The sequence below is a fragment of the Polyodon spathula genome, chromosome 3 (assembly GCF_017654505.1).
Source record: "Polyodon spathula isolate WHYD16114869_AA chromosome 3, ASM1765450v1, whole genome shotgun sequence".
Taxonomy (NCBI): domain Eukaryota; kingdom Metazoa; phylum Chordata; class Actinopteri; order Acipenseriformes; family Polyodontidae; genus Polyodon; species Polyodon spathula.
Window position 1 is genome coordinate 83,246,074 of NC_054536.1, and position 14,863 is coordinate 83,260,936.

The 14,863-nt window shown below is 37.2% G+C and overlaps 1 protein-coding gene across 5 annotated transcripts in view; it reads right to left on the reverse strand.

Moving 5' to 3' along the window:
* Positions 1 to 14,863, reverse strand: part of LOC121313512 (E3 ubiquitin-protein ligase MIB1) — a 95,067-nt gene that overhangs the window by 51,417 nt on the left and 28,787 nt on the right. For all 5 annotated transcript variants that reach the window (XM_041246157.1, XM_041246154.1, XM_041246156.1 and 2 more), the window contains 7 exons: positions 13,256 to 13,460; positions 10,565 to 10,748; positions 9,979 to 10,123; positions 9,353 to 9,486; positions 5,846 to 5,953; positions 4,357 to 4,554; positions 2,338 to 2,489 (listed from right to left, as the gene is read on the reverse strand). In XM_041246157.1, the coding sequence (XP_041102091.1) occupies positions 2,338 to 2,489; positions 4,357 to 4,554; positions 5,846 to 5,953; positions 9,353 to 9,486; positions 9,979 to 10,123; positions 10,565 to 10,748; positions 13,256 to 13,460 (1,126 nt within the window). The remainder of the gene's footprint in view (positions 1 to 2,337; positions 2,490 to 4,356; positions 4,555 to 5,845; positions 5,954 to 9,352; positions 9,487 to 9,978; positions 10,124 to 10,564; positions 10,749 to 13,255; positions 13,461 to 14,863) is intronic.

Consider the following 14,863-nt stretch of genomic DNA (forward strand, 5'->3'; position numbering starts at 1 on the left):
AGAAGGAATCTATGAAAAAGACATAAGAGTTTTTGTTCACTCAGAAATGTCTTCATCTAGACAATGTGGGGAAGCTATAAAAAAAAAAAAAAAAAAAAAAAGGCCAACAAGATGCTCAGATATATAGTGAAGTGTTGAATTTAAATCAAGGGAAGTAATGTTAAAATCTTTACAAAGCATTAGTAAGACCTCATCTAGAATATTGTGTTTAGTTCTGGTGACTTCGCTAGAAAAAGGATATTGCTGCTCTAGAAAGAGTGCAAAGAAGAGCGAACAGAATTACTCTGGGTTTAAAAGGCATGTCACATGCAGACAGGCTAAAATAATTGAATCTATTCAGTCTTGAACAAAGACGACTATGCGGCGATCTGATTCAAGCATTCAAAATTCTAAAAGGTATTGACAATGTTGACCCAGGGGACTGTTTCAACCTGAAAAAAGAAACAAGGACCAGTGGTCACAAATGGAGATTAGACAAAGGGGCATTTAGAACAGAAAATAGGAGGCACTTTTTTTTTTTTTTACACATATAATTGTGAAGGTCTGGAACCAACTACCCAGTAATGTTGTTGAAGCTGACACCCTGGGATCCTTCAAGAAGTTGATTGATGAGATTCTGGGGTTAATAAGCTAGCAACAACAAAAAACGACCAAGATGGGCCGAATGGCCTCCTCTCGTTTGTAAACATTCCTGTGTTCTTATATATTACATTGCTGCACAAGGCAAATCTACACATCGACTGGGAAAACAGTTTTTTATGGGAAAGCTAAATATTGATCCCTGTGCTTTTACGGTTTGCATCATAGGAATTTAGCCCAGCTCTGGAAGTGTTGCCTGGAGCTGCTAATATTACTTGGAAGCCAGAACAGCTGTACCCTTTTGAGAAATGTAAACTGCAATCCCAGTTTGCTATGTGTGACTTCAAAAAGTAACACGCCACATAACAGATCCGCAAACGATGAAAGAAAGCGTACCAGCGCTAAATTCAACGAAAAGCAACAGGCTGTATTTATTAATGACAGGCTATAACACAATGTGCATACTGTGCAAAAAGTAACATCATACTCCTCTATTTAAAAATGTATGTCTGCTGTCTACTGCACAGCAAGGGTGTAACATTACGCAACCAGAACAAAAAGTCAATTCTACTAGCTAACAGCAAAAAAAAAAAACACACATCACTGGACCACATGCCTGCGTACATATAAACAACCAATTAATCCACACACAATTAGTCACAGCCTCCTCGTGTATGTGGATGTACAGAGAACCTAATTTGTTTACATAGTTTTTGCTATCGATAACATTGTTTTCGATGGCTGTTTAACAGTAAAATGCAAGTTATAACCTCCTGCCAAGAAAATACTGCAGCAATAAAACAAAAAAGTGCACTTGGAACCATCAACATAAAAGCCACAGCTACTTCAAGACTATTTCAAGTCTGAAGACAAACAACCTGAACAGACTCGGTAGTCCCTCTATGCACGGGTCTCTAGTCGATTTTCTCTGGAAAAAGCAGAGAAAACCTTTCAATGGCCGAGTGAGACCGATAGGAGCCAAATGAAGCCGAAAAAAAAGGGCCGTATCTGTGCAATTCACATAGCCCCTGTACCATACAGATAAGACACAAACAAAGGAGATAGCTGCTTCCGCATCCAGTGCTCAAAGAATATCACGGACATTTGCAGAGTATTTTGAGATGCTATAGTAATAAAATAATGACTTATTAATGGATTTATCAGTATGCATGTCTAAAGAGGTATGTGAAAAATACAACAAACAAGGGGTGGGGCTTGGCTGGAGATGCAGTACATGTCTTTTTGCTATGCAGGGCCTTTTCAACCTGTTTTACTCTGAAAAAAAAAATTTAAAACACAAGTGCAAAATAAACCGTGCATGTGAAAATAAAGTGTACCGCTAAGGGTTAAAGCATGAAAACTTTTTCGTATTAAAGTATACCTGCCTAAGGGGGCATCTAGTTCAAAGACACTGGTCACTATTTCTCAATAAAGTACCAAAAATCCAATTCATCACTGAATGTTCTTTTGGCCATGTTGATAAATAGCAAATAAATCCAAGTGCAAACACCAGTACCCTCTAGGCAACAATCACCAAGTTCTAAAAATTATAATAAATCATTACTCACCTGCACTCACCCAAATAAAAGGACACATGTGTGACGTTCTGCTGTGCAACTCAGTTTGGAATTAAGACACATTTGTGCTGTACGAGCTCTACCCCCTCCCCTTCTTTCCCAGGATGATACTTTATGGGGTTTGTTTCCATGAAGCATCCGAGCGGAAAGAGAAGACGATGGAAAGGTTCAGGCTTCCTACCTGGGGTTCCCTCGTAGTGCAGCATGATGAAGTGCATTGAATCCATTGTTGTTTGTGATGGTGACGTCAGCTCCAGCCTCCAAAAGCACAGACAGCATATCATCCCGCTTCTTACTGATGGCGTCATGAAGAGGAGTGTCTCCCTCAGAGTCCTGCACATCATTAATACATGCTTCGAGTTTAGTACCAAGCACTGGATTTACAAATAATGTTGTATCAGTCACATGTTTAACGCACTAATGCACGGTCTACATTGTGAAGTGTTCTGCTTTTTTCACAATCTTAGTGTATAGGGTTATGTTCAAAATGTATACTTAGTAATTGGGTTAAAAAAAAAAAAAACGTGTGAACTGGTTGTTCTTAAATCATCCAATATTTTGTACAAACTTGAATTTACTTATATATATATATATATATATATTACCAAGTCAAATTTATGTGGTAAAATAAACAGTATATAAAAAGAAAATACATGTTTAATACATCTCTGGCTACCAAGAATTACAACTGTGTGTCAAATACATCCATCAGTAATAAGCCTTGATCTGAGTGTAGTTGGGGGTTGCAAAAACCAAAAAGTGAAGTGAGAAAAGTTGACAGCAAAAATATGAGCATGATCGCTCTATATAAAAAGTGCTGTTGCCCAACAGTAAACACGTTTTTCGATCACTGGCAGGTACCAGTGTATGAAGCTGACATTACTGATCGCAAAACATGCTTACTGTTGGGCAACAGCACTTTTTATATAGAGCGATCATGCTCATATTTTGGTACTGGTACCTAGGCAGGGACCCAGAAGGATCAAGCTGTTTCAGTAAATGGATAAGATTGCAAGAGAAGTGATGAAATATGCAGCAGGAGAGATTTACTGGATGTTAAAGACAAGGTTATACAGGGGGATACTAAATGCAGTTGCATCAGCTATAAAAAAAACTTAAAGCATGGGCACACGCTCAAAAAAAAAAGGAGCAATTTATACATGTGTAGTTTTCAACAAAATGTACTTAAGAGCGTAGTGTGCAGTGCTACTCAAATAAGAAGACTATACTGAAAATATAAAATGCACAGCAATTATTCTGCATGGATATCCCAAGCAATCTGTGTTAATAAGTGAAGTGGTTAGTGCAAAGGAAATTAAAGGCTGCCTGGCCTTTTCATTACAGTTCACAGGCCGAAGCGAATTTGACAGAGCGCTGGGGAGAGGAAAGGGTTAAAATAATAACAACAACAACAACAACAACAACAAAGCTTGATATAAACTGTGTGAGGCCACACTTCTGTATTTCTTCAGGATTATAAAACAGAATGGAACAGTTGGTCTTGCTGCAGAATAGAATGGAGGCAAGCTATAATGGGGGAGCGAGGGGGGGCTGTCCACAGCAGGGAAAATTAGGAAGGAAGTGCCCTTTTAAAACAAGTCTTTGCAGCAAGCAACAGAAGGTGTGAGGTGAAAAAAAAAAAAGTTTAAGCAGGATGACCAGAAATACAATATATTTTGGTCTTGCCTAAGAAGTAATGTACAGTGCCTTCCCAACCAGAACAGCTTGGGTGATATGAATGAAAACATTCTGCATGAATTTCTCAGTTCAAATACTTATTCATCGCTATTAATCTGTGAAGTGGGTCCACATCTTTTTAATGCAGTGCTATTTATTCTTCATTTGACGGCACATCATTTTTATTTCAAATGGGACATTTAAAAAAGCAGAAGAAATGAGAAAACAGCATGTATATGGGAAACCTTAAGCACTTGTTAAAAAGGAGACGGAGGTGGGGGGGGCAGACATTAATATTTCACTGGAAATATCAAGAATACACCCTGTATAAAAACATGAATATTAAAAGGAGCATAAAGCACCTCTACAGAATCTGCTGAACAACTTATGAGGGAGGTTTTCTAAATGCTACAGAATATTTATAAACCTATATAAATCAAGTGATGGTGTGAAAGCATAATTATAATCTACAATTAAAAAAAAAAAAGAGTCTTAGGGAGTATTTTTTTTATTTTTTTTTTACCTGAAGACTGGGATGGCAGCCAAAGTCCAGCAAAGTCTTAACAACTTGCAGATGACCTTTATTTACTGCAATGTGTAAAGGAGTCTGTCTGCGCTTGTTTCGAGCATTCAGATCCGCACCTCCTCTGTGCAAAACCTCAATTACCGACCCTTCATCTCCAAAAGCTGCGTGGTGCACAGCCCTGTCTCCATCTTTGTCCTAAAATACACACATACCACTGTTTTAACTCCATTGCCTTCTCTCTGCCTGCCAGAATATGTATGCAGCCTCTGTTTCTATATGCAGGAACAAAGGCACAGTATCCCCTTGAAAATACAAGACCTGAGTTTTCTTATGCTCACTAAATAAAATACAGGGCACTGCTTGCTGCAAAGGCTGCAGTAGTGTTGTCACCACATTCAGACTATAAGCACACTCCAAAATTACCAAAAGATCTGATTTTATAAAATAGCACACTGCTAATCATCCTAGGCAGTGTTTGACATATTTTGTCTTTAATATATACCTAAATTATGGGTTCTAAAGAGCAACATCTTCAACTTCAGCCAGTATTCAACCAAGAAGATGCCAAATAAGTAACTTCTTTTTTTTGTATTTGCTTTAGTCTGATATTCTAAAGTTGAAGCTGATAATTTCTACTGAATAGGAATACATGTAATCAAACTGTATACCTGAAATGTAAGTGACACACTTTAAAAATTAAAAGTCACTCCAAATGTGTATTACATTGTGAGTTTAGAAGGTCACCTTGGGAGATTTTAATTACTATGTGTTCAAACTGAAGTCCTACAGTTTAAGGCAACTTCTTTTAAATATATACATTTTATTATTGCAAAAGGCAACAGAAACACTACCTAATTTGAGCACAGTGAGCTAGCAATGGCAATACATTTATTGAAAATCTGAATAGGTTACCAATACTGAAATCCATTTAAGATTAGATATTGTAGCTTTATATTAAGCCAAATTTAATACATATAGTTTAGTCCTCTAAATAACAAACACTATAAAGCCAATAATAATATTTTCTTTGCAATACACAGTTAAACCTTGCAATAACTTTGCTGGTCCATGAATAGGAAGTCTCATTCTCCCAGCAGTGTTCTTTTAAATAAAGATGAATATAAAAAGTTTCAAAGCATAGCTGACATGATGTATATTAACAGGTGGTTTATTTTCTAATGCCTTTCACAAAGAATATCCCATGCATATAAAAATGCTTCATTCCTGTTGGCTTTGTTTCTTTATAGTAAAACAACTGCATAGTTTTAAATCTGAACAATCACTTTTAATTTAAAATGTTTATCTGTAACCCTTAATTTCTTTATGATGTGATATTTAAAAAAAACAAAACAAAAAACAGTAAAGAGTCATACAGTACATTCCAAACCCTAAAGGATAATGGTGAGCTAAGCTTCATAAAAACAGGGTTACAAATGCTGAAAAGGGAACGAAACATCCCGGTTAGCTTTTAAACAGCTGAACATACCTCTGCTTCTAAGTCAACGCTGTGTTTGAGCAGTAATTTTAGCACATCCACATGTCCATTTTGACTGGCTGCCTGCATAGCTGTGTGCCCAGCACACTGTCCGTTCACCTAGAACACATCATCAGTAACAAACACATAGGTTAGACATGAACTACATTTAAAGGATGTGAAACATGAATATAAATGCCTCAATAGGGAATTAATGGGGCATCACTTTGCCAGCGTTTCTTGGTCTAGCCGCCACCTGCTGCATGCAATTATTCTTCTGAAAAGCATAGGGCACTTAGCCAGCTTCCAGTAATTGGCACAAGGAAAACAGGTCCAAATAATACAAAGTAAAAAAGAAATAAGAAAACATGCTGCAAGAGGGAGAACAAAAGGCGAGAAATCAGCATTTCCTAGTAACGAGCCTTCAGGGAAAAATACCGTGCTGGGAAAACAAAAAAGTTAGCAATTTAATACTTACTAGAAGTTGACCAAGATAGAATAAATAATAACCCATAACCCCCCCCCCCCCCCCCAATTGAACTTAAGCACAAAACATTCTTATTTTATTTCTGTGTACGTTTTAGAACTCTGTAGTGCCTAGGATCAGACAATATACAACCTTTATTTATAAAAAGCACTTCACTACAATAAACATGGACCAGCATGCCCATTAAACTCTATCCCTCCTTATCAACAAGATACCAATTCTTGCCAACCACCAGTTTTGCAAGACACCTGTCCACTATGAACTGGGACCACCAGAACCTGCTTCACATACTATATAGGGCCTACTCAGAGCAACCAGAGAAATCACCTTCTCAGCATTGCCTGGGAATGAAACCAGCAGCCTATCGATGAAAGGCCCCGCGTCTTCAATATAAATTAGGTACTTTTAAAAGAGTTTGCTCAGATTCTAACAAATATTTTATGCTCAAAAACAGTGGTGGTGCTTTAGCAGTAGGGCTGTGTTCAGGTTCAAAGGTACATTCACTAGCCAGGAATGTGAAGGTAATTCTGAACCTTCAAAGGTTTTGTTTTGTTTTTTTCTCTGTTAACAGAAGCTGTTTGACAACGTGCGAGTACTATAAATCACACATTAAATGTCATGGTAAATTACTAGTTCTTAAACAAAAGTTGCTGTATAAAAATCCACTACTAGATCGTTATACATAGCACCTCTTTATAAATGACACTGCCACCATGCATTGGAGCAAGGTATAATACCAAAGCACTGGGGGAGTACCTATAGAGGCAACATTGCTTCAATAAAATATGTAATGAATACATGTTTCTACAACTGTTTAAATAACGTACCTGTCATTTTTCTTTTCATTATTAACATCCTGACAACATTTTACACTGATAACTTTAAAGTTTGTTTCAAAGCTCTCTTCAAATATGTCTGCTCTAGTGCACCGATAGTGTAAAGATTATTGCCTACACAGACAGCACAGCAATAATGATCCATGATGTGGTACAGAACAGAAAAGCCAGAGCACTTACTAGTTGTTCTTTTTTTTTTTTTTTTTTTTTTTAAACCACTCTTCCTGCAGGGATTTAAAGGACCGATCTAGTTCAATGGGCTTTTAGAGCAGACATTTTGAAAAGAGCTTTGAAACAGACTTTAAAGTTATAAGTGTAAAAAGCTGTCAGGATGTTAATGAAAAGAACATTACAGGTACATTATTTAAACAGTTGTAGCATCACGTGGGGACGTGTAACGCTATATTTTTAGGAACCCTGCAACTTACTCTTTAAAGCACTTAGATTTAAGCATCTGTATTTATGTCAGCAGTATGACAGAGTAAATTTTAGTATAGCATCTATTTGCTGGTATTTTACTTTTGGAGTTATGTGATCTAATTAAATGCTATATTCCCACTGCGATTCTGGGTAGTGATGCAAGGTTAACGTAGTGTGGGCTGCAATACTAAAGAAGGCCTCTGGCAGTCTCTATCCCACATTAACCACATTTGCACTTTATCCATGCTACAGTGCAGTGCGAGAAACAAGGGGTCAGTGATGATGGATGGTGATGTAAGCGGCTCAGAAGACCTGCTGGGACCCACTACAGCCCTTTCGGTGAGGGCTGTGAACAATATAGCTGATGTGCATGTACTGTATTTTATTTCCTTGTGATCTGGCTCAGATACAAAGAAAACACTGCAGGTCACATAGTTACTTCTTTAAACAGCCATAAGCACCAGTGAGGTCTTATTGTTTTCTGGAAGTGGGGTCTTAAAGTCACTGAGTGCTACTATACAATAACGGAAAACACAAAGCCTTCAGGGAACAGTTTGAAGCAAGTCCGAACATGGAGGGTAGTATTTGTCATTATTAATAACAAAATGTTTTCCACAGGTGAAGGTCTGCATATAAATAGCAAGCTTAAATGTAGTGTAAGCTTATCTCCCTAAGTAGCAGGGTTCTGAAAAATATAGCGCTACATGTTCTCCCGTGTTGCTACAACTCCTTACCTAACATACGTGTATTTTCTCTTTGCATTGTTAACATTGTTTTTACAATTATAATTTTAAAGTCTGTACCCAAGTTCTTTTCAAAATGGCTGCTTTAGTTAACACTATAGCGAGGTGCATTATAACACGATTTTACAAGAAAGTTAAAAAAAAAAAAAGTCCTTGATATCTATGTAATTTGTCAACAGAAGGGGATATTTTAATAAATGTGTACGTGTATATATATATAACCTTTCAATGGCCGACTGAGACAGATAGGAGCCGAATGCAACCGGGGAGAAAAAAAATAAATAAATAAAAAGGGCGTTTCTCATAGCCCCATGCATTACAGAGATAACACAGACATAAAGGAGGTAGCTGCTTCTGCATCTGCATCCATATCACCGACATTTGCAGAGCTTTTTTAGATGTTATAGTAATAAAATAATGACTTGGATCGCATTATTGAAGAGTCTGGTGACAAAACAAATGATCAGAAGAGGATTTATCAGTATGCACGTCTGTGAGCAGAGCTGTATGTGAAAAATACAGCGAACAAGAGGTGGGGCTTGGCTGGAGATACAGTACTGGGTGTTTTTTTGCGATTCAATGCCTTTTGAACCTGTTTTACTCTGAAAAAAAAAATTTAAAACAGCACGTGTAAAATAAACAGCGTGTGTGAAAATGGCACACATAGACACCGATAGGGTGGTCGCTCCAGGGCACGCCTGAGGCACACTCTAGTGTTAATGCTCTGAAGATCACATTGCCCGTGCTTGCTTTACCCCTTTTTTGGACACAAATTTTATATTTATGTATTATATGTATGGATATATATCTATATATATATATATTTTGTATATATATATATATATATATATATGTGTGTGTGTGTGTGTGTGTGTGTGTGTGTGTGTGTTAATGTTTAGGGGTGTGAATAATTTTGAATAATCACATTAACAAAGTACAGATAAAAATTTAAATGGTCTATGCAGATAAGTTACACAGTTAATCTTCTCAATTATCACTGGGCTAGTGCAACACAAAAGAGGAAATAACTTACATCAACATCAGGGCGCTTTAACAAGTCTTCAACTTTGGCAAGATCCCCATTGGCAGCTGCTTTTACGAGTTCTTCATTAATATCTCCAGATTCTTGTGTTTCAAACAGCTTCTTTAAAAGCTGAGACAGACGTTCTATGGCAAAAGATTAAAACGCTGCAATAAATCACCCTGAAAATATAATTTGCAAACCACTCTGATTTATAAGACTGTTTAATTGTATTTTCCATGAGCACCTATTTTTTTCCCTCTTTGTACCCACTGCTGGTATACATTTAAACAAAATATGCTTGTTTCTGTTACAAGCAATTCTGTCAGCTAGGCTTTTAATCAAAAGACTAAAGAATTACAGGGTTTTAACCAACAAGCCTAAAAATTGTAGTCATTTCCCATCATCAGAACACTGTGTTAAAATCAGCACTAGAATATACTGGATCTGACACTTGGCATAATAGTAGTAATTTATGGCATGATGAAAGGAAAAGAGCAGGCACTACACACTTCATCCATACAACACCAAGTTTACATTTACAGCGCTGTTCTTGTGATCCGTCCCTTGGGACTTCTTAAAATAAGGTATAATGTACCTGCATCAGCCCAGATACTACATAAACGAAACACACACACCTCCAGATGCATTGGTCACAGCAGAGCCTGCTGGGGCCACCTTGGTAACAGCCGCAGGATTATATGTCCAGGATGTTCCACAAACCTCCACCTTCAGGTCACTGTCTGAATAGATCTGTTGGACTCTACCAACCTTCCCCAAAGTCTGCAATAAGCAAACTTGCAATAAGCAAACTTGGTAAGATACATTTGGAGCTTTTTAGATACAGATTTGAACTAAAGATGACACACACAAATCTAGACTTTTCTTGTAATCCCTTTAAAAAATAAAAAGCTGATACTTTCCTAACAAATGCAATAACAGGCATCTTATTTTAAGGATTTTAAGCTTTAAGCAGCCCAGGTTACTCGCGATAGAAACATTAGAATGTGGTAGTAGCTGGTAGCCATCTGAAATAAGTTCTGATGGGTCTCGGCCCAGTTTCTCAGTGCATCACAAATGGCAGGAAGGGTGTGGGGATTACATTACCATTTAATTCCACTTTTGGATTAATTTAGGACTTAGCACATAATTAAAAGCAAAACTGAACAAAACCAAAGTGAATAAGCCTGCATTTTGATCTGACATTGTAGATATTGCACTTACCGGCAGCATAGCTTCTGCCCACTCGCCATGTCCTCTCTGGAGAAGCTTGATTCGCTCAATGTCATAGCAGATCTGAACCAGGTCTCCCACAAGAAACTGGGAGGTGCCCCCTTCTGCGCCTGCAGCTGCATCTCCACTCCGAACCATATTTGCCTTCGTCAGCACAGCGGGGTTGAACGTCCACCTGAAACAAACGCACAAAAGAATGAAGGTCAACAAGCAGGCACTTCCCATTCCTGAACCCAGTAAATAAGAAATAGAATGCTCCCTTTGTTCTGTTTTTTTTGTAACTCATTAAGGATACAGGTTGTAAGTATTGGCACCCTACACTTAATATAAGATAATTCAAGAAAACATGTTGAACACAAGCATTTAGTGAACAGTAGCCACCAATTAATATGACAAAAAACAAAATACACAATTTGTTAGTTTAACAGACAATCTTTATAAAAAAATAAATAAAAAAGCACTTTCAAATATTTATTCATAACAAAAGTATTCGCAGCCCTGCTTTAATATTTTGCGTGTCCTCCTTCTGCTTTTATTATGGCCTTTAGACATCTAGTGATAAATCTTAACCAGTATGTTACATCTAGTTAATGCTGGCCCAGGTGTTGGAAACAATTACCTCTTGTTCTGGCTATTGACTTTATATTGCAGCTTAGTTACTGTGTAATGGTTTTTTCTCTCTCTCATTATATTTATATATATTATTAGTTACCAATAATGGTTTTTTATCTAATTATATATATATATATAATATACAGATCTATACATTTTTTAAAGACTTGATGTAAATGTGCCAATCCTTCTTTTAAATTGCTTACTGCTGCTTAAACCACCTTAAACATTTGTAACATCACCCTTTGATTAATTCTACAAATCTTCTAACTAAAAACGGCTTTGAAGAGGAGTGCATGGCAGATATATTGCTGATTAACGAATCCACAGTTTGTACTATAGAACCACAGAAAACTGTTCATTCATCAATGAAACCAGTCAGAACAATTAAACAGAAAAGCGAATAGCATTTTATTACGCAACAATTATTTCAACAATGAGTTAATTATAGTAATGGACATTTCAGCTATAACACTTGCTTGCGATTTCAGTTTAGCATTTCACATTTCATATTATTATTATTATTATTTAACATACACCTTTATCCAAGGCAACTTACAGAGAGTAGGGTGTGCGAACTATGCATCAGCTGCAGAGTCACTTTCAACATCTCACCCAAAAGATGGACTACAAGGAGGTTAAGTGACTTGCTCAGGGTTACACAGTGAGTCAACAAGTGACCCAGGATTTGAACCAGGGACCTCTTGGTTAAAAGCCTTGTTCTTTAAAACACTGGGCCACAAAACCTCCATATAGCTTTTGCATTTCTTTTATTTAACCATTGTTCAAACAAGCTTACAGACCACTTACATTTACACTTCTTGAAAACTGATCGCTGACAATGATCTGTTGTAACGTAATCTGTTGTAGGTTCAGCAAAATGATCGATAAACTTTATTTTCCATTCCCTGTTCACATTCTTTTGTTTTTTTCATTTTTATGTCTGTAATGCCACTTCTACGTTCTTCATCTAAAACATAGTGCTCGCTACTATCTTCACTTACAAACATACACTTGTCTGTGCAAGTGGGATTTCAAACTCAAACTCCGAGGAACTCATGACAACATTGAGAAACATTTTAACTGTTTGAACCAAGCGTCACAAAAGAGCAAAAAACAAAACCAATTACCAATCAACTGAATCTCACGAAATCAAACAAGTATCAATTAGGAAGAAATGTTTTAAGTTGCATAAACAACAAAGTGTTGAATCAGCAACGGCACTCAAAACATTTAAATGTAATTTAAAACAATATTCAGGTATTTTTCAGGAGAAATAGATGGTTCCAGACCTTCTATCCATACCTAAAGGCTGACACACCAGACGTGATGCAACAAGTGAAACTTTGCAGCAATGTGACAAAATAAATAGAACCTATACCTAGAAGTATCTTTCACATCACAGGGGACACAACAGACGACACAAAATAAATAGAACTGAAACTTAATTTTTACAATTTGTTGCGCGACAACTAGGCAATTGACCGATCAGAGAACAGCTTCAATGCATGTGGTCCAGCAGGGTGAAGCAGTATCCAAAATTAGAGGAAAAAATAATACTTGCTGTGGAAAAAAATACCCAGAGCTTTATGACAAAGATCATCGCAATTATAAACGATACAGCCCGGGAGGTGACATGACAGAAAATAATTATATATATCTTGTGCGCACGACATCGGTATCTCGTGGCCACGAGATAGTATGAAGTGGGTAGGAGATATATATTTCTCCTCTTATCCCCTCCATGGCTCCGAACAATTCAAAATGCACTGGATAAGCCTGATATGTATGATGTATTGCCATATATGCTGAAATACCGTCAGAGAAGGCACCCATAATTACTATGCCATATTGCTGAATATGTACCAGTCTTGATCACAGTTTTGCCAATAGCAATTTTTTATAGTTTTACTGATCTGGCAGTTTTCCAACTTGACACATCTCTGTGTTGCTTCTGGTGCGTATGGACACCCAGTGAAAAATGGCACTGCATCTGGTGTGTGGTGGCCTTAACTCTTCAGTCCCACTATGAACATACATGGGTACATGCTTGACTCTCACTCCACCCACCTGTTTCCACTGGGGTACTGCACCACAATGTCGTGATCTTCATCAATGCCACAGACTGTGCCCGTGGTGGTCAAGGTCTCAAACATGCCATCAGTCCACCCGCCATGTCCATGCTGCAGGGACTGCACAATTTCTAAATCTAGGTCAATGTTCACCAGGTCGCCAATCTGCAGACCCCCAGGGTTCCGGTTCCCATTCTGTTCACCTGAGGAACAAAATAGAACTGTGAGAATGTCGAAGCTGAAAAGGGCAAGCAGTGATTGGGTGGGTGCTAGGGGGGGGTAAAACACTATCACAATCCCGTTTTAGCGGGGGGTGATGGGGGGATAGCCACAAAAGTTCCACATCCACATTGTGTGTAAAGCCAATTGTGGAACTAACACTCAAATCAGTGCCTTCCTAGACCTGGCACCCGACCCCGATCACCCACCCCCTGTACTTCAATCAATATTCTGTCCTGAACCAGTAGTAACAATATAAAACTGCAAACATATGTAATACTGTCATCTAGTGGCAAAATTAAACAAAGAAACTAAAATGAAATGCACTCAATTATTTGTTTGAACCTTTCTTCTATAAAAAAAAAGTATATGTTATTAAAAAAAATATATATATATCTATAGTATATATATATATATATATATATATATATATATATATATATATATATATATATACACACACACACACACATATATATTATATATATATATATATATATATATTATATATATATTATATATATTATATACAGTACCAGTCAAAAGTTTGAGTACACCTGCTTGAAACCAGGTTTTTCATGATTATCTATGCTTTTAACTGTATAAACTTGTCTATAAACACTTAATATTTCATTATATGATACGTGTACTTATATAAGCTGAAAATCATAAGTGAACTGCATTCAAAATTTAAATTTTTAAATGAAAATGTAAATCTTGTCAGTTTCAGTGAAATGGTCACCCAAAGCAAGGGGATTTCAGTCTGAAGCCCAAGTCAGTTAAAAGTCTGAAATGTGTATAACACGGTGTTAGAACACTGGCCTAAGTATAAAAGTGTCTTTGTTAGATGTTCTCCGAGTTAAATAGCATGTTACCTAATTAACCTTTTGTCACCAATTATTGTTAACAGTTGGCACAAGTTTGTCATTCCTGAATGTAAGGGAGCAGAAAATGGCAAAATACGCTCAGTTAAGCAAAGAAAAAAGACAGTCTGTAATTAAGAAATGAAGGTCAATCTTTAAGACAAATCGCAAGAACTTTGCAAGTGTCTGTAACTGCTGTGGCCAAGACTATCAAACGATTTGAAGAAACTGGCACTCATGAGGACCGAACAAGGTCAGGTAGGCCAAGGGTGACCTCAGAATCAGAGAACAAGTTCATTCAAGTCACAAGTCTGCGAAACCGGCGATTAACTGCCCCTGATATACAAGCTCAGCTAAATGCTACTAGAAGTACAGATATTTCAACATCAACTGTTCAGAGGAGATTGCGTGAAGCTGGCCTAACAAAGAATTGCTGCAAAGAAACCATTGTTAAGAGTGCAGAATAAGAGGAAGAGACTTGCCTGGGTCAAAAAACACAGAAACTGGACGTTTGATGAGTGGAA